The sequence below is a fragment of the Amphiura filiformis genome, chromosome 17, assembly GCF_039555335.1.
Source record: "Amphiura filiformis chromosome 17, Afil_fr2py, whole genome shotgun sequence".
Taxonomy (NCBI): domain Eukaryota; kingdom Metazoa; phylum Echinodermata; class Ophiuroidea; order Amphilepidida; family Amphiuridae; genus Amphiura; species Amphiura filiformis.
This window is the reverse complement of record NC_092644.1, coordinates 45,306,528-45,328,150: the sequence shown is the minus strand read 5'-3', so window position 1 is coordinate 45,328,150 and position 21,623 is coordinate 45,306,528. Positions and strand designations below refer to the sequence as shown.

At 36.4% G+C, this 21,623-nt stretch overlaps 1 protein-coding gene across 1 annotated transcript in view; it reads left to right on the top strand.

The window, feature by feature from the left end:
* The first annotated feature begins 2,239 nt into the window (after positions 1-2,239).
* LOC140137233 (uncharacterized) overlaps positions 2,240-21,623 on the top strand; it is a 64,011-nt gene continuing 44,627 nt past the window's right edge. Inside the window, 3 exon segments of the mRNA XM_072158882.1 lie at positions 2,240-2,443; positions 15,287-15,814; positions 19,248-19,376. Of these exon segments, the coding sequence (XP_072014983.1) occupies positions 2,407-2,443; positions 15,287-15,814; positions 19,248-19,376 (694 nt within the window). The 5' untranslated portion in view covers positions 2,240-2,406.

Below are 21,623 nucleotides of genomic sequence, written 5' to 3'. Positions count from 1 at the left end.
TCTTTTTGTGGTAGGCCTACTCTAGGGGTTTATCCTCAGAATCTCACATTTGAAAAAAAAAAAAAAAAGGGCCTCATCGTTTCCTCGAGCACTGTTGGAGAAGACCGAAAACTACTGACAATGCTAATTTTACATTGAAAAAAAAAAAAAAAAAAAACCTCCCTCCCTCATCAATTCATGAAAATCCTCTGGACGAGAACCAAAACATTAATTTTATACGGCCTTAATAACATTTTTATTTATCAACAATCGACTATGGCATAGTCTATACAGTAGCCAAAGTGAATAAACAAAATCAAATTATATTCCTTTTTTCTCCTCTCCTCTCCTCTATGCTCCTCTCCTCTCCTCTCCTCCCTCTCCTTTCCTTTCCTTAATTCCTTTCCTTTCCTTTCCTTTCCTTTCCTTTCCTTTCCTTTCCCTTTCCTTTCCTTTCCTTTCCCCTTCTCTGTTTTTTCCCTTTCCACTGCCAGACCTATTTGTTTTGTTTTCTTTTTTTTTACTTAGGCGTAGGTCTATGCAAACACAGATAATACAATGGTTTTTAATACGCGTCAAGTGGTTTTGAGAGCTTTTTTGCGGTTTGTATGTTGTCATTCATGCATTATCATGATCATCCACATACCAATCCTATCTTTAAATTTATCGATAAAGTGTGTTATCAAATTGACACTCACCAAGCTATAATTAAGTATTTGTATACAATAAATTATTTTCATATTTGTTATAAAACAACATTTTATATTCAATTCTTGATAATAAAAAAAGCAATTTTTAATATTGAATTTAAATAATGTTGAGATAAAAATGTACAAAATCAAGAAAAAGTGGATTTACACCTTGTTATTTCTAGCATTTTCGCTGCCAATCAATCAGTCGTTGAATAATCGATGCATGTGGCCATGCGTTTTGAGTTGGGCCGGTAATGCGTTACATGTTTTCGCGAGATGAAAATTGCATGTTTTTTCGTTTAGATATGCATATCTTCACATATTATACCCAACATATATAAAAGTATACATTTTCTTGCTGCAAATAAACCAAGGAATCCAAAAATGCACTTTAAAATGGCACAGGGTGTAACACTAAGGAGTTATGAAAGTGAAAATACCAAATATTTTAGGGAAAAAATCTAAAATTTGACAAATTAAAAAAAAAAGTTAGCTTCACCCCACATATTTAAAAGTTCCATATTTGAATTCCTCTCAGTCAGAGCTTTAAATACATATAAAACATCATAGGGTTCAATAAAATTAAAATGATTTTGCGCCAGCCTCTTTCAAGGCATATTTTCCCATTGACTTCAATGTGTAACCCGAACGGAAAATAAAAATGAAAAATTGCTTCTCAAAGCAAATTAAATTACCTGGAATATGATTGTTTGGTGTTATAGTATGCAGTTTAAAGTGAATTGTAAAAATGTGAAAAAAAGAAATGGACCTCTAGCATCATATGACCCCTGGGGTCACTTTTATTAAATTTGCTCCTCCTGATCCTCCTCCTCCTGATCCTCCTCCACCCCGCACATTATGCTAATTATATGCAAATTATTCAAATGTTAATAACTTTTTACAACTTTTTAAAGGTTTACTGTATTGGTCTCATCACAAGCTTTAATTTGACACCAAATTTAACTACATAGGCTGCATATTAACTGAGAAAATTAAAAAGATGAACCCTAAAATGTCGCGCGCATGTAACATCTCCACCTATTTACTGGCCCAATTCAAAACGCATGGCCATGTACTGAAGAAAACAATAGTGCATTCAGTAGCGGCTCTGGAATCAGTGATGCCAACGCCGCGCCTTAGGCGCACAATTGGGCTACTTAGCGATCACTTGCCGCTACTCAAAAAAGCATGCCGCTACTTGTCTAAAATTGGGCTACTTTTGCCAGTCTCAGGCATGCGGCACTAATTTGATGTATTTACCTTTCAATTTAGCCGATTTATAAGGTTTTGAGTCTTTGAAGCTACAAATTGAAATTACAATGGGTTTTGTGACCATTTATTGATCGGTCAGTGACTTCCCAGTAAGTACCGGAAGTTTCAAAGTCAAGTGCTTTTCCGCCCAATTGGGTGTTTTGCGTTCTAAATTTTGGTAAATCCGCCCAAATATCCGGTATTGGACGCTTTTTTGGAAGCTTAAAAAATTGGGCTACTTGAGAATCCTTTACCGCGGCCTGGCGAGTCAATGCGCCGCGCCTTGACGCTGAAAAGTTTTGGCAACACTGTCTGGAATGCGGTAGTAAACTGCGAATGGTGAGCCGAGAGAAAGGAATTCGGAAAGGCGAGATGGCAAAAAGTATGGCAAAAAGATGACACATTTCAAATGATTCTGAGGAAAAAATATATGTTTAAGATGCAACTCATTTTCTACAATATGTTACACATACCAAACCGCCGAATGGATTTTATTTTGGTGGTGCTAAGCTGTTACTTTGGTAAGTGAAAATGAATTCATGAATCATTATTTTATAAGCTTACCTGCATGACCTGCCTCATCAGTTCCTAGTATGTGTAGGGCCTATAATACAGTATACAATAATACATGGTATATATTAAAGGGGCATTTCGTGATCCACAGCCTCATCCCCCACTTTTCCCAAAAAAGTTGAGATTTTTACACCACTGGATACCTCTGGCTACATAATGTTTATGTACCAAATATTTCTTGCAGATTATTCGTTTAGCAAAGATAGGCATGTTCACAAAATTTTCAAGTAGGATATTTCACATGGAAATTATTTTGTTTAAAAAGGTGATTATTTAACTTAAAAAATGAGGGGTCAACCATGTCTGTAGGTCAAAAACTAGCGAAGTTATGGGCAAATGTCTGTTTTTAAAAAACTGCACTTTTCTGCGGCCATCATTGACAGTGCCTTACAATGACTTACTGTACAAAAAAAGCATGTAATGCATCATTTTCTACCAGATGATCCATTTTAAACAAAGGCGATTTTATTTTATGAAATCTAACTTTCACTGCATGCTGACTTCTGTATCAAGGATAAAGTACCAGCACTTTTTAGACTACGTCGTCAAGTTTCTGGTGTCCAAATTTCAAATTTTGTATTTCCCTATGGGGATTACACAGTTAAGCCATTGACTGTGAGCTACTGTGGACACAACTTTTGGATTAAATGTCGCCCTCTATAATAAGCAATGTGGACATGTCTAGCAAAGATATCGTGAAATTTGAATTTCGTTCTGGTGCTCTCCTAGTGCTCTCCTGTAACACTCAAGAAAGCAATTAAAAGCTCCCCTGCAAATTTCAAATGGCAAATCCTGTATCTGCAATTGCTATCGCTGATTAGTATTCAATAGCAACACAATGAGCGATGCATCGCAAAATTCGGCGATTGCCACAGAATTAGAGAAGGAGAACCGGGACTCCCTACACGGCCACATACAATCGCGCCGTCAGCTATGGGGAGAAAATTGGGGGTATTCGGGTCCTTGCCGACGGTGCGCGGAGACAAACGAAAACACTTTCTGCGTCTCACTGAAGCGTCTTGATACTCGCGTGCAGGTCGCATCAAGTGCGTCTCTCAAATGCGCCCATTATCCATGTCACGCTTGCATGACAACGAATGCCTCGAGCGCATTCCGCGGGAAACCGACTACCCCCAATTTTTGCTCCATGCCTGTATCAAGATGGCGGTCGAGTCCTGGTTCTCTGGTTTTAATTCTGTGGCGGTTGCCCATCACTTTCCAAAAGCGGTGCATCGCTCAGCGAGTATAAATTCAGCTTGACAACAAAAATGCAGATGCCAGCAGGTGCGAGGACAATACAACAATGAGTATGAACTTGTTTAAGCATCGGGTGGATACGTAATAGTAGCCCGAGGTAGGCCCTACTCACTGGCACTGCTCACGCCTCCAGCTCTGTCACTACAATTTAATTTCCACTAAATTCTCTGCATGCAGGTCTGAGATGTCTACCTAAGGCCTAAAAAAATTGTTTGATTGGCGTAACAAAAATTTTTTTAGGGTAGGTACATAGCCGGTTGCCAAACGTTTGACAAACATTTAGCGATCAAAACGTTTACGGGCGTTTACGAAAATGTTTGACAAACGTTTGTGCTCGGCAATTGTTTGACAAACGTTTGGTAAAACGGCTGTGTAGGTCAGGATTCTTTTTAAAAAAATTTTTTTTTTTACTTTTTTTGCTGTAAATTTCGTTTGATAAAGGCCTTGGAACTTTTTTTTTTCTTTTTTTTAAAATTGTTTTTATTTTTATTTATTTTTAAAATTTTATTATTTTTTGGCAAAAAAAAAAAAAAAAAGTTAGGGTCGGGCCTAATTTTAGGGTAGGTCGGGTTACGCCAATCAAACAATTTTTTTTTAGGCCTAACTACCTTACATACTGTATGTACCCCTATCCAGGGTGTACTTAGTACACAAAATACCACTTTTTCACATAAATACCACTTCCTGCCATTCCTCACATATGAAGATGTGTGAGACTCCTTCTTCCCAACGAATGGAATGAGCTCCCTCCATCGGCAGTAAACTAGCTGCAATAGCCTTGATAGTTTTAAGATAGTTAATAAAAGATCACTACCAAACCAAAAGTAAAAATTAAAATCCAAGCATCATTTGTAGGTTTTTACACAGTTAGCGTGATGCGTCGAGTAATGATCTATGTCTTGCTGACTATACTGTAACAGATGAGATGAGATGAAGATGAGACAAGTTTTTAAACAAAACATATTTGAGTGCATGTTTGTAAAATTTTTTGCACATTTGAGGATGTAAAATGAACAGACTTGTGACCGTGATTGTTGCCATGTTTTGAATTCTTCCGATAAACATGATAAAATAGAGGCCGTCAGTGTGACTGATGTCATCACTGGGACACAAGTTCAGGTTGCCCGAATTTGTAAAATGGCACTCGTTCATGGCCCTATGGTGAGGAAGGAACAACCACTGAACTACATGTAGGGCCATGGGCCCATGATGTTTCGGGCTAACGTCATAGGGTAGAAGCGATAGAGCAGATGTATAATGTACAATAGTACAAAATATATAGGGCCTACCTGTATATACTTACAATACATTTTATGTCTAGCACCTCCTGGAAGATACCGATGAAGGGATGGTGCAGCCAAACAAAATTGTTTCGCTTGCCCAAGATGGCAATAGTTGGAGAAAGCTTTTAGTCCCCTGCTCCACAGCCGACTGATGATGATGATACTTACATTTTGATAGGCCTAAAATCATTTACATACATTACATGTGCACAAATGGAAAATCTATAACTGCCAAAGGTTATCATATGGATGTATGGTGTAATACATGTATATGCTTTCTATATTTTGAACTAGGGTCAATTTTTATAGTGGGCATAGGGGCTACATTTGGGTGGTGTCTGTCAGGCCCTTTGCAGCAGATAAAATTTGTAAGTCAGGGGCCAGTCTGTGGGATGTGCCTATTTGAAATTGGTTTCACTTTCATGTAGTACGTACCTCCAATGTTTGTTCCAGTCCAGATTTGGGGGCACTATGGGGTGTCAGTCAGACCTTATCATGCAGGAGAAACTGAAATTTTGTCTGTAAGGGGTCATTCTGTACTTTTTGTGATGTGCCCAGGTCCATTTTAAATGAAACCTACTTAAGGCAGCAGAAAAACCTGACGTCACATGCCTTTTCGCTGGTTCGGGTATATACGATTTATTCCGTGTAAGAAAATAAACAGGGGTCAATATTGCCAAATATGGCTTGGTGACGTCAGGTTTTTCCGCTGCCTTTAGACACGTTCATTTTAAATTGGTTTGAGGTCAGGGTCTTAGGCAGAATTTGAAGGTTAGGGTGTTATTGTTTACCTTGTGTTTCAGCGCTTTCGAAATAAAGGCGTCCTTAAATCAAATACCCGTGAAAGTAGGTGAGGACCGCAAATTTCCTACAGTACGGGTCTGCGTGACCCGTACAAATTGAACAAAGCAAAGAGCATAAAATCCTAGATTTGTTGTTTCACTGGAAAAATCTGATTCACATTATCGTCCAGCTCCTGCACTTTCTTTTTGTTCCCCATCAAGTTTTCAACCCGGGTTTTCAATATTCTACAATCTATATACCGTGATCGCCGTAGCCAATTCTCTCTCTTGAAATTTCAAAGGCAAGGGTCAGTAGGACGCTTGGATTTTTATTCTTATTTCAAGGCCTGGGCCAGTGTTTACCAGTCCATGCATGCCGACAATGGCCGAAACGGGATCGCAATTAGAAAAAATCATGGTCGAGAACCATGAAATGTTTTTATTATTCAGTAGAAAACGACATATATCAATACATATTCCAGGGTATGTCAAGTCCAACTGTTACACAATAAAGGAAAATAGTTAGTCATCTGAAGTTTGGATTTCGTCAGCGAAACCTGTCGAATTCCACTACCGTAGCATGCATATGTACATTCATATCAATCAGAGGATGATTTAAGCACTTCCCAGCAAGTCGTGCGGTTAGCACAGGTGTGTGCGTAAACATGACACCACTGCCCGCCCACTGCATACACACGTGCATGGTTAAATTTGAATTTGGACAGATACATTTACAATAAATACACCTTCAAATAGTTGGTCGATTTCACATTTTATTTTATCTACAGAAGGTGTGAATTATCATTCATGCATACATCACTTTAGATCTGAAATCGACCAAATAATGACGACACACGGGCAATTCTAAAACAACATCTTTTGCACAGAGTTCAATGGGATTTGAAAAGTAAAGTGGCAGTTGAAACTCTAGTGATAACACATTTACAGTGCATGATGGGGCTTCCTTAAATCATCCTCTGCATATCAATGGAAGTTCCACAGAAGTAGCATCATAATTTCACGATATCCGGACACAATTTCACAATATTTATGCACATTTGCATAATTTCACGATATTCGGGCATGTATGCTGTGTATAATTTCACGATATTTGGGTACACAGAACCCTTCTCAAGTCGGGCACAACATTTTTATCACATGCAATCATATCTCAGTCAGAAGTAGGGACCTACTTGAAAAATACCAATTGTAAATCTAAATGGTCATTTATGCACATAATGTAAACAAATGAAAATCTTAGACTTTTGGATGGTATCAGACACTTGAATCCATGTACGCCACAGCCATTTGTCTTATCCCAATCGAACTCCCATTGTCCTCATTTAGTTAGTCCTTGCAACCATTCATACATCAGCACTAGGCAATAATTGACAGTTTATTTATCCGGCCTATTGCAATACAGGAAGTGATCAATTCAGATATCTGGGCTCTACATCTACAGTATTGCTTACTTGTGACATAGATACTAAAAATAAGTATCTATGCTTGTGATTAGTGTTGATTTGGACCATGAGAAATGAAAATGTATTTTTTACTGGTCCACTTCTTTTTTTCCCTTTTTTTTACATGCACTCATCAGGGAGGCAATTTTTTTTCCATCTCACAGTGGGCAAATTTGTTTTATCTCACTATAGAAAATTAATTGAATTTATGTACATCGTGGAACATACTCTTTGTGTGGCTGTGTGTGTGGTAAGCTGGTGTACATGAGATAACCTTGCTAATATGGGCGCGTTATGCGCTCATGTATTAGCATGATTAGTCATGGAGTAACAAGCGTAGTTGAATGTTCCATGATGTACACAAATTAAATAATTTTTCTATAGTGGGTGATGAAAATCAAATGGCCGTGCCTCTTATGATAATATTTATTGTGATAACCTGCCTTCCATTTCACACAAGAAGTTTAAAAATATTTCAAAGATAACAACACCTACATTATGAAATGGGAAAGTGTGCGTGGAATTACTCAGTCCAGTCAAGCATTCCCAGTCAAAAAAAGAATTTGTCACAATATGCTGGTAATAAGGGTCTATTGATAAGGGGGAAAATCCCCTAGAAGTGAAATGACCCCTAAGGCTAAATTATTAGAATCGGAACTCAACTGGTTGAAAAAGAGAACTTTCACATTGGTGGCTCAAAAGTTCAGGTGTACTAATTCAAACAAAGGTGGATATAATAGGGAATTTCAATTGAACCTAGATTGACGATAAACCCCCGATTTATGAAGTTATTGCTTTCATGTCTATCCTTGCAGTAAATGTATGTAAATGGAGTTTCAAAACAAGTGAGCAAAGGAAGTATTTTGGTTAACTTTGTTTGAAGATGTTGGACTAGCTACACATTTAGAGTCATGAGCATGGTTTGAAAGTTTTTGTGTAGCATCTATAATCATATGCCCCTGCATACAATGTAGATTGACTACACACACTGGGCCATGTTTTATTAATCATGAGTACAATCAGTACATCAGAAATCAACAATTCAAGACATTTTTGAACAATAAAAAGGTGAAGGGTTAACCACATTGAACATTATTTATTGGAGAGCGCTGATAGTGTAGTAGACTGCTTCACAGTCTAGATTTTTTGAAATTCTCTTTTTGTTATTTTAATTTGGGGAAAGTGGTTCTCGGGGATAGCGCCTTAGCAGTTAGTAGTTTAGCGCCATCTATTAGTTGGATAAGGCCAAATTGTTTTGTCCGCCTCCCTCCGTACTTTCTGGGAACAGTCCATAAATTTTATTTTAAAATGTTGCACTGATAAACAAGTTTATTATTAGTCAGCATGAATCACTTGCAAGTTTTTTGTGGATCTCAACCCTCATAATCTTAAATAAAAGAGGGCCACGTTGTTTTCCTGGCAGATGCTGAAAACTGCTAGCAATGTCAATTTTACATGAAACCTGCAGTATTTTGTTGAATTAGCAAAAAGTAGTGCCAATTTCCCCAGTTGAAATGAAAAAAAAAAGAAATCGAAAACAAGAACTAGACTGTGTACATAATTGTTTAGTTTGTTTGGCTCATAGGCAAAAAATAATGTGACTCATACAATGTATAACATTGTGTATAGATTGTATGCAGTTGGCGCTAGTTACATGTTGGTAATGTGTGCACTTATGCTAATTTATGCATAAATTGTAACTTTATTGATGTGCAAAGTAACAAAAAACAAATAATTTTGCCAATTATAAGCAGAACAAACTTTAAAACAGAGCTGGTGTATTGTTTGTAATGTACACCGCAAGGTGTAGCACAAGATATTGAGTCATTATTTTCTCATGATAATTTCAGTAAGGCGTGGTCCAATTTGTGTAATATATATTGTTTGTTTTAACATGGAGGCCTACCATTAAGACAATTTATATTTCCAAATTTTGAGATGTATTGCTCCAGCGGTTTTTTAATAAGCAGGGTCAGAAATTTGGCAAGAATCCGAGAATCCATTCGCACAAAGATTCTCGTCAACAAAATTGCAAGAATTCAGATTCTTGTAAATATTTCAGTTTATCTGTTTATCCATGGTTTATCATACAAAGTTATATGGCGAGAATCCATGGATTCTTGCAAAATTCCACTGGGAGAATTCAAACGGATTCTCACACTTGGTTGCGGATTTCTGACCTTGATAAGAGAAACAAAACATGTACGATATAACAAAATGCTGCCCCATAGTGGTATTGCAAAAGTATGACCCCCTAAAATCACCCTTTCTGACAAATTAATGCCTCATAGGATACGTCCGGTTGTGGTGGTATATAGCACAATTCACCACGTTTTTGTTCACAACTTTTAAACAAAAATCGAAAAATATCTCGGACGTTAAATTGTACTGGGATAATGAGAAAATATGAGTGTTCTTTTGATACCTATATGAGGCTAAATCTCAGTTTTGATGATGAGGCTGTCGATTGAGTCAAGGACCTTTCAGTGCTATATGTTTTATGAACAGTGTTCGAATTAAGGAAAAATAAATGGTTGTCCCACAGACAACCAGATTACAATTTCTGGCGGACAACCGAATCAGTATTTTTGGTTGTCCGGCGCCTTTTTTTAGTTGTCCCGCGCAACCGGACACCCAAAATTTCGAACGCTGTTTATGAATGTCAAAACTTGTAAAAGATTAGTTACCCGTACTGGTATAAAAAATCTTCAGGTGGTTATTCTGTAACACTGCATGACTCTTGTGAGCAACAATACGTACATCCCTAATAATATTTTGTTTTAAAATGACACAGGATAGCATAGGACATGGAAGTCATAATTTCCAAGCACAGAAGCATTATACAGTTCCATGTCATTGCCACATAAAATGCTTCACATGAATCAACAATCACAAAGCAATCCAGTTTCACTTCAGTGCAAATATAAAATTCTAGTATATTAAACTTCCTGTAGAATTCTACTTGAATTTTGAGCTACATTTATTTATTTATTTATTTATCAAGTTCAAAGTCCATTTTACAGAAATGTATGGCAATTCTTATCTGTGAAATCAGGGAAGTGAGATCTATGGAATGAGTTTCAGTGTTTACAATCCTTAGGCTGATAGTACAACTCTGATCATGTTTACATGTATGGGTCAGGGCTCAAATTAACTGAAAACCACCTAGGCCATGGCCTCCATTGCCCTTAGACTTGGAATTGATGCCTCAGAAGAACTGTCAGCACTAAATGGCCTTGGTGCCTTTGCAAAGGAACTTATTCATGAATACAAGCCTATGCGCAATCTTCGCTCTACTTCTCAATTTTTTCTTGCAACTCCTTCAGTGTCAACACAGACTTATGGTCATCGTTCATTTACTTCTGCTGCAGCTGAGTATTGGAACAATCTTCCTATTAAAACCTTTAAGACTGTAAATCAATTCAAATGTTCTGTGAAAACATACTTGTTTTAAAATTTTATACAGTGTTTTTTTGTAGCGCTTTGAGACTTAATTGTGCATTGTGCTAATTATAAGCCTGGCTATATTATTATTATTATTAATGTTGATAAATGGGTGTCCTTCAAAATTCCTAATTCGAGCCCTACATGTAGTATGGGTACATGTGCCATTTTATGTACACTGTATAAGCAAACATCACAAATGTTCTGTCTGTATATTCTTCCATGAAAAATATCTTTAAAAATCAGATAATGCCCCTTTAATGCCAATATGATCAATCTAAGACTTTGTTCAACTTTCTTCGCATTGCGCTGCTTGGAAATAAAGGTCGGCAGATTGACCATGCAGACCCGCATCGCAGCATCGCGTGATGAAATTGAAATTTATGTACATTTTAATTTAATTGCGCGATGCTGCAATGTTAAAAACATACTCGGCAGTGGGGTTTGACCCCCACCCTTTTTATTTTACCCCCACCCTTTTTACTGAGGCACCCTTTAATACTGAAAATTCCTGACCCCCACGCTTTTTACTGAGGCACCCTTTATACTGAAAATTCCTGACCCCACCACTTTTGTATCCATTGATGAAGTCACACGCAATTGAAGTAAATCAAGTATGCGAATTCTGCACCTATTTCACATGTGCAAGTCCGATGTTTTTCTCTCCATGAAGTTGATACATTATGTGAACAATGCAAATTTTATGTGAAAAGCTACTACTGTACTGTACAATAAACATTTTAATGCATAACTGTACTTTTTTGGCGTCCAAATGTTGTTCTGTTCTTGTCATGAACTGATTCGCATCTCGCGTGCGCTGTGTTCAGTGACTTATATCCTACCCTTCTTCGCTCAATCAATTATGCATGATTAATGACGTCACTGATACGTACGATCGATGTAAAGAATTAACTACCACACATCGTAACACGTCATGGAAAAAATCGGACATTTGCATATCACGGAAGGGCTTCTTGGGAGGATATTGTGCTGGTCTGGACTCACGTAAACAGGCGCTGGGCCTGCATCAAATGGAATTTTATCTTGCGCAGGTTTGGCGATTTTTCTTGGAATTATGATTGTTTTAACATTCAATAAAAATATACTGTAAGCTGAAACAAGCCCACGCTTTTTATTTTATTCCCACGCTTTATACCATTCCACGCTTTTTACCCAAAAAGTTTAAACCTCCACGCTTTTACCAATTTTCAGAATTTCGAACCGGCACGCATTAAAAAGCGTGGACTGCCGAGTATGAAAAAGCATTGTATCACTCTGCGAAGTGGAGTCGGAATCAAACTTTAGGTAGGGCCTAATTTAATTGTTGTTCTTGTGGGGGGGGGTCCTTGTCAGATAGAGCAATCTTGTACTATCGCTGCACCATGGCCCAGAACAATTAGAGGCAATCTCCAAAATATCACATAAAAAATTGAAATACATGCAGTTAATGTTTATTTAGTTATTTATCACAACCTGACAATATTCAGTTTTTAATATTTTAAGTTTATTTTTCATAAATAATCTACGTTTCCTTTATTAGTATTATTATTACGATGAATAAAAGCAATTTTAAAGACAAAATCCAAACGATAACCTTTTTTTGTATTATTTGGTGGCAGCGTGTGTTTTAGCTTTTATAGCATCAACAACACATGGATCAAGTAAAAGTAAAACCGGAAGTAAAAGTACGAAAATTTGCTAAAGATTGACAGACTTTGCGCATGTTTTTGCAGCTGTTTTTGACCATGTTTCGGACCAAAACTGATGCAGAAATGAGAAAAATTATCATAGCGACTGGAGATGGAATATCACAGCGAAAATTTTATTTTAACAATCAACATTTGATGAGGTAGACCCGGGGTACGTGTGTTTGCAACGAGGGGTTGCCGTTGCGTTGCGTTTCCCGGTATGATTGATCGTGAATTTCAGATGGACGCACAAAAATCTGTCTGGGACGCAAGTTTTTTCAATCTTGTCAGCAAACTTGCGTCACACATGACGCACATTTTAAAACCCTTAACGGGAACCCTGGGTAGTTACAAATTGTAGGTAGGTAGGTAGGGATTAAAAAAAAAATTAGTATAGACCCCCTATTCAAGGAAATTTTTTGTGATAAAAAGTTACCAATTGATGCACAACTTTTAAAGCTGTAAATTAAGTTTAATAAAAGTCTTGGATCTTTTTTCTTTAAAAAGAAAAGAAAAAAAAGTCTAGGGTGGGGTTTAATTTTAGGGTAGGTCAGGTTACGCCAATCAAACAATTTTGTTTAGGCCTAAAAACTAAATGTGCAGTCAGAAATTTATGTCTTCAGCATACTTCGACATATACCGGTAATACAAAATTAGATCATGAACATCAAAAACATCATTAAAACCAAAAACCTTAAATAGCTCCCTATTAGAAATGGAATTTCTAGCACCAGCCCCGTTCGCAAAGCACAAAGCCCCTCAAATAGCGATTGTATTAATTTGTTTGAATATCTTAGATCAGGGGAAGATCTCACTTCCCTGCTTAGATTGATCATATTGCACAGGTATCAGTGTCCCAGCTCTAGCTGCACCCAGTTTTTAAAAAAAGTACCGTACCTTCAAAAATTGGGATTTGATCCCGGGGGTCACTCCCATTGTGGCCTGTACACCATCCGCGATAATCAACTTTTGAAAAGCACCCTAAACAAGGATTTAACCCTTGGCTAAAACGACACCCTAAACAGGGATTTCATTCCTAACATCAAATTTCATACCCTAAATTTCATTTCGCGATTTAGAAATTGCAATTTTGCTACCCTTTTCCCCAATTTTTCATGTTTTGACACCCTAAACGCAATCTGCCAGCGTGTCGTGCCTACCCTACCCAACTTGACCCTTTTACGCGTTTTCATTATCGCGGATGGTGTACAGGCCACAATGGGAGTGAACCCCCCCGGGATTTGATCACAGATTCTAGAATTAGCTGGGAGAGTAAAGTACAATAACCTTTCCTTTTGAGACCTGTCATTCTGTTGCCCTAAAGGTGCTAATTGTACACATCTCTTATCCTACTTGTCAATCTAATCCTGACCCATTATGCTCTGGCTATTTTGGCTAAAAACATATGGTTTAAAGTTTTGTAACCTACAAACCCAGATGTTTTTTGTTGATATGGATCGAGTTTAGAGATAAGGTTTTATAAATCTTGTTTTCAAAAATATTTTCATTCATTTTTTTGTATTTGCCCATTTTTAAATTGTGTGCATGTAATGACAGTCATAGCCCTACTACATGTACTATGCCCCTTTATGCCCTCCACAAACTATAGAACTGAGAACCAACTTGCCCAGGATAAGCAGAACTTGTGGCTCTAGGTGTATGGTGATCTGTGATTGGGTCTGGGCTATTTTCTGTAAACATTATGTTGCAAGATAATATTCTGACGTTAAATAAAATAACTGTAAAATTTGCGGATTTGTGCATGATAGAAATGTACCGGTACATTGTTATTATTAAATTATTAAAATGACAAAAGCGATCCATGTGACATGCCAAAATGTTTTTTTTATCATCTTTAAATTTTGAAATACAATATATAGTATAGGCACCGGAGTTTTGCGTGGTTCGCGCAAAAGCGCACATTTTCGCGCATTTGGGTGTCCAAAGCGCATTTTGGGTTCCATCGAGAATGTTCACGATTATGACCCATCGATAAGCTTAAAGTTAAAACTTACGATTTTATGCCCCAAATCGGCAGCATTTACAAGAAAATTCACATAATATTGGTTCTAACTTCACTTATGTACATCAAAATACAAAAACGATCATTAAACCAAGCATAATGTGGGAAATTTACCCTTGCTTTCGACATTTCGATCGACGATTTGTGATGGTCGCCATCTTTATTTTTTATTTTTCCAGAAACTGAAATGAACCCGAAATGAACTGGAAATCGGTCGTAATTGATTGACATGCCATCGTTTTACCGATGTTTTGCATTGATAACAGGGGATCACGCATTTTAGCGCATTTTGACCTATTTTTTGGCGCATTTTCGCGCATTTTGAAAAGTGGCCAGCGCATTTTGCTGTTTTAAATCGCGCAAAACTCCGGTGCCTAATATAGTATGTTTTGGTCATTATGAAAAAAATGTGAAACTCAAACTCTGCCTTTGAGTTTCTTGCAAATACACTGTGCAGATTTGGACAATTTACAGTTCATTACACTAATATTGTTGGCAAGAATCTTTGAGAGAATTGATTCTGTGGAATCATGCCGTGATTTTTGTGGTTGTTTGCTCCAGGCTCAGTCATAATAATCTGTGAGGCAAATTCTATCAAGACATTGCCGCTATATGCTCATGGTATTTTAAGATTAATTTTTAAGAATGACCATGGGGTGGCTTTGCATGGTCCTGAAACCTTTATTTTGAGGCTTGGTCATTGTTATGTGTATCAGGAATGCAAAATGATGCATGTGATTTCAAAAATAGTGAATTAATTATTTTGATAGATAATTGTTGAGTGGACATATATTTGTAATAAAATAATGCTAATAATTTGATATTTGTATTTTTTTTTCTATTCCATGCAGGGGTGCTGCTCCAGTCAAGCCAAACTTTTGCACAAGATCCAACAAATCAGCCAGACACACTAGCTTACTTCAATGGCACTGCACAGGCAACCGTAAACACAGTGTTGGATTTGCAAAATGATATTGTTTTTAGTTTTAGGACTTGTAATGGGGGAGAACTCCTCTCCCAAACTGGAGCCAATGGTGACTCTATTAAATTTCGGGTAGACCCTTCAACAGGGGCATTCCTAGTGCAATGGACAGTCAATAGTGTCTCAGACTCAGCAACCATTGATGAAGATTATGCCACAAATATGGGGACATTAGCAAAAGTAGAAGACCCGCTTGGACAGCTAGTACTTACTGTGGGCGATAATTCCACACATTTAAACATTGGTTCAGGTATTTCTTTGAGCGGTGGTAATTTATTAATAGGAAGAACATTTGATGGATGCATAGAGGAAGTGAAAGGTTTAAGCATGGATTCTGCTAATCAGTCTACAAATGTTGTGTGGGGACTTTGTCCCTTAGCTGATAGGCAAGGATGTGGTAAGTTACAACTTGATGATCAAGTCGATCAATCAATTGATTGACCACTGTATAATTGTCAATTTCTGAAATTAAAAAGTACAAACACACCCCACACACACAAACACTATCATGTATGCCTTCCCAGTCATGTTTTTTTTTGCATCATTGTAATAATGTGGGGTGTACTTATATATCATTCAATTGCACATAACACATTCTATATTTATTGTCCAATTTGAAAGTATGTCTGAACACAGATGCACACATTTTAAAAACAAAGTTAATGCATGTTATGACCTGTGAACTTAAAGTTTCTGTGGTAACTGGTGGTGTCTAGCTAGAACACTAAAGTATTCAGTTAGCATTGTTTTGTGAAGAGTTGGTATAAACACTTGATAAAAAGTAAGTTCCCATTTCTATTTGGCCCTATATCTTCAAAACTAATACTTCAATTGAAATGGATCTTGGCACATATTATTAAGCAGATCATACCAACACTTAGAGAATAAAAGATAGGATTTTGTCTTTTGCCTATCCAATATTGTGTCATAATGGATGGGCTGGCCAATATTTTGAGTAGTGGATCCACTAGAGCAACAAGCGTGCCGCCGTTGCGTGGCGGCGCAGCCTGACTAATATCACTATCTATTGTGAGATATTATACACCAGAAAACCAATCAAATTATGTGAATTCTTTACAAGATGCACCCATTGAATAAGAATGACTGAGAATTTGAATCCTAAAAGTACTTTCTTACACAAGTGTGCTCATATTGAATGATGAAATGACCCACTTCAGAAGTTACTAAACATGTCTTGTGATGGAGGATGATTTAAGCAGTGTGACTCTCATTGTCTGGGGCTTTAATTTGCGTGTGTGAAGTTATTTTATCCTCAATCCGTGTAATGAGTTCTTGGAGGATCAACTTGATCAATGTATCGAGCGCATGCTTTGGCTAGTGAACTCCCCAGACCTGAACCCCTGGCGCATCTGTGGGCTCAGCTGAAGCAGACCATGGATTGTAAAGTTGATGAGTACAACAAGAGTGGGATGCCATTCCGCATCATCGAGTGGCAGGCCTCATCAACACTATACAAAATTCTATCAATGCTGTCAAGTGATACAGCATCATGTGGTGGGGTGGTGGGAGGGGGGGGGGGGCACATGCTATTAAAATCAATACATACTGTATTCCACTATTGTACAAGTTTTGAAATGGGCCTTCCATCATTCAATACAGGGTTGGCGTGATTTAAATCAATTGATTTAAATCACGATTTAAATCAAATGATTTTTTTAAAAAACCTTATCTCTAAAATCAACTTTTTCAGTTTTTTGCAGTTTTTGATCAATTTAAGTTAATTTCTATCTTGAATTGCCTGTTTTACTTCATTTGTAATGTTTCTACACCTATTGGATACAATTAAATACCTCTATGATATCATTTTATCTATTGCTAAAAAATCATTTTCAAGGTGCAGAATTCAACAGGTTTTTTCCCATGATTTTACAAAATTTTTTCTTTGAAATTTTCACATTGTGCATATCAATTCCACTGGTCTCTTTAGACTTTATCATGTGGTATAGCAGTTCTTGGGATAAAAAAATCAAAAAAATTGATTTAAATAAAAAAATTCTGATTTAAATCAAATAAATCACCAACCCTGATTCAATATGAGCTCACACATGCAATAAAGCACTTATTAGGTTATAATTTTCAGTGGTGTTGGTATGATGCGCTTGATGTGTGCCAAGACCCATTTTAATTGATGTACAGAATAATAATAGAAAGGGGAACTTACTTTTTTTGAAGTGTTATAATGTGGTGTTATGCATGTAGTGCAAAAAAATGTTAGCCCACCACAGTTTCTCTCTTGAGGGTCTTAATGGCCTGGATGTGATTCAATTGAAAATGATATTATATTGAAAAATGATAAAGCAGTTGTCATAGCTTTTTATCTGGACATCACTATTTAAAACACAATAAATTTTTATGTGTTATGTGTAGTACTACTCATTCCCAGCTATTCCTTAACTTAAATCCCCCTCTCTTTCCTGCTATTTTAAAATAACACAAACATTAATTGTATCAATTTGCATGCATGTTATGTACTTCAGTCTAATTCAAAATGGTCTTGTTGGCTTTAATTTGACATTGTCATGAGCGATGTAAGCAAAAGCCTCATCGGGATGTCAACAAAACTTTATTTTTTTGAAGTTCCTATAAAAGTTTTCCTGTACTGAGCTGGCTTCATTATTTTAATTATACTAATTGACTAATTGTTAACATTCCATGCATGTAATTAAAATCTTGATACTTGATCATACTAATAATTGGTTCCCAAGCATAGAAATAATTTGTACTCCAAATAATCCAGAGCTTTCCTTCTTGCAAATAAGTTGAAAATAGTAACTTTTGCAACCCAAGCAGTGCTGATGAAAAGGATGTATTATTATGAATTCTTTTTTTCTTCTCCATTTGCTAGTCCTTAGATAGCCTGGCCACGCTAATTTTGCTCCATGATATTTTGGAATTACAGTTGTTTTTGCATCATAATGCAAATTATGAAAAGCTATTTAGCTGTAATTTTAAAGCAGCAAATGTTTTGTATATTTTGTTATTGCAAAATTGTCTTCATTGAGCTATAAAGTGGGCAGATATAATTTGGAATTTACATTTAGCATGAGTGCAATACTGAGTGGACTGCATTTCCTGTACCCGTACATAGATGTATTCATGTACATAACTATAAAAACAATATATTTACTTGATGTTTTGCCTTGAAGTTTTGCCCATCAATTATTTTAATTTTGTGACACTGTTTCAATTGCATAATACATGAATGTGAACTTTGTACAGGGCTCATGACACATATCTACAGTCATATTTTAAAATCTGCATGGTTTGTTTTGCAACCCAACCAACCAACAAAGTAAGTTTTGGTTGTTGTGTGCAATCAGAAGAGATTAAAAAAATATGTTAGGCATTTTTAGATATATTAAAGAGCCGTTGATTGGAAAGTCTATGCTGGCTTTTAACTGTTCCCGAAGTGGCACATACTAACCAAGCTCTTGATAGTCAACCTGCGGCACTTGATGATGTTGCTTGCGCAGTAAGGGTTGGTTGTATGTAGTAACAAAGTTCTTCAAAAAAGTACTGACTGCTAAAACAATGTCAAGTGCATGATGAGCTTTGAATAGTATATAGCCATGTAGCCTTTACATTGCCATGGTATTACATGAGTGTTTTCTATGTACATACCATAAGTGCCACTTTTGGTAGAACAAAATTGAACCAAATTGAAACTGTTGGGCATAGCTCAATTAACGTTGTGCTTTTTCGGAATAAAAGCTGAGATTTTGACAAAAATCAAAACATAATTTTCTTGCGCAAGAATTTGTAGTGTCATGAGCCCTGAACACATTGTTTTTGTGTTCTATGTTTATCAGGTGCACCCATAATTGACCCTTGCTATAGCATACCTTGCCAGCACGGTGGCATTTGCACAAACCTTGGCGACAGCTACACTTGCGAATGCACAGCGCGCTACAATGGCTCACAATGTGAGACAGATACAGGTAATTAATTAATGCAACTTAATACCTTCTTTCCTATCTATTAACCACTAGACCATAGTACTGCTGGTATTGTAAATTGTTGTAAACTTTTGACGATATTTCCACAATGTTGAAAAAAGGTGGAAATAATAACGCATATGACGAGTAGTATGTGAATTAACAGATCGTGTTAGCAGCTAATCAGAGAAAAATGCATTTAACACAGTGAATATGTGTCATACATGTACAATAGTAAAGTACACTCTCGTCAAAAGTTTTCAGCAATTTACTATGGGCCTAGTTCATTCTCATTTGTCTCTGGACAACAATAGAAGTGGCAGTGGTAAATACACCTTAATGCAAATGCCCCATCTCTTACCATAAAAGGCTATGCTGGTGCATTACATTTGTCACTGGAGTTATGTTAGTGGTTCAGGTGACACAATTTTGACATTGGGTTGTGAATGTTCTACAAAATCCATAGCCACTTCATTCCATGCATCTTCCCATCCCATTCATTGCATATGGTCATTTTCACGGTAAAGGGTGTAACTTTGGATTTTTAACATTTTGATCCGTAGTTTTCTAATAAAGCCACAGAATTCCATGATTTTTGGCCACATAAGTCATCTAGTTAGCAGCTACCTTGGGTAGCATAATCATCTTCGGGAGTTACTGCGTTCAGTTTTAGTAGGCTTAAATGTACCTAATATTGCCATTTTGAAAAACTGTAAAAAACAGTAACATTTTTGTAAAACCCTGTGTTTTCTTCAGTTAGTTCATGGATAATTTTTCTTATCCTGAAAGTACGGTCATATGTTCAGTAAACACTGCCACATTAGATTTAATTGTGAACAGCCCTGTATTTTTGAGAACCGGACTTCGATATTTGTCGCTTCGAGGCTTCATTTTCCGTTAACAATTGTTAACAAACTTTGTGGGTATAGCTTTGGTTCATAATTCTTGGTTATTTCTTCACTTCTTCTTGATTCATAACAGTTGATATCTTAACTTGAAATGGGTAACAAAAATTAGTTGATTTGCAAGCTTTTAAAATTTTTATAAAATCTTGACTTCAAAGAGCCGATTTTCCGTTAACTTTTTGAAGCCTCGAAACAAACTGTTCAGCAAGCTTGGGCAAATATAAATAAAAGAGCTCATCCAATCTATTGATCAAAATGTAGCAAAGTAGATCCTCAAGTCACTTGTTTTTAAATCATGGAGATATATATCACCGTTTGAAAATGGGACCCAATACAAACTTTCCGTTAACAATTGAAGCCTCCGAAACAAATGAAGCCTCCGAAACAACAGTAAACTTAATTATCATCTATGCATATCTAAATTGGTATGTTCCATATTGATATCTGCATTGTAATTGTTGCATGATATGTGCAGAATGTCATAAATTAAAAAAAAATTGATATTATGGTTAATGCTTGAAAAATATACTGATATCCAAGAAAGCCCGTTTGGAGGCTTCACATGCAAATAACACCATACTTAACAAATGGGTGAAAAAATTATCATGTTATAAATCTGCAATATCTGCCGCATAGAATCATTGATTCAATACACACAAGAAAATAACAGCTTAGATGATCCCAACAGTGTTGTTTTCAAAAAACTACTTCTGCCATGTTTAACCATTGTAAACATGAAGCCTCCGAAACAAAAAATGACTTGCTGTGATAATTTAATTTTTGTCACAACTGAAATTCAATACTTAGAAGCAAAGCATGAAAATTGGTAATTGTGATATTTTTTACCTATTTTTTCATGTCAACTTGTAGTAGTTAGCCAAATATTTTACTTTTATGATCACCTGTGTTGTTAACTGAAGCCTCCGAAACACAAATCGCTTGAATTGCCAATTCTAAAAATAACTCCAATTTCTGTGAAACTTGGCTGGGAGGTTCCTTTCATCAAGTAGCATTTGTACATGAAGTTAGACATTTAAATTATTTTGGGAACCCAATTAAAACTTTAAAAATATGTTTAAGGTTGGGAAATTTCCATTGCAAATGACCCTTGATGTTAAAAATTTTCAAAATTGCAATTACAAACATAGCAAAACATGGTATAAAATTTAACTTATATCTGTTGACTTACTTTGGAATGGGATTTCACATGTATTCCAGCTTTCATGTCATAATTTTCTGAGCTTATGTAAAATACATTTTTTCTTAGATTTTAACCAAAATGTTATGGAAATGTCAAATTTTTTATCAGAAATCAAAAGGTTTAAGCCTTGAAACACTATTTTAC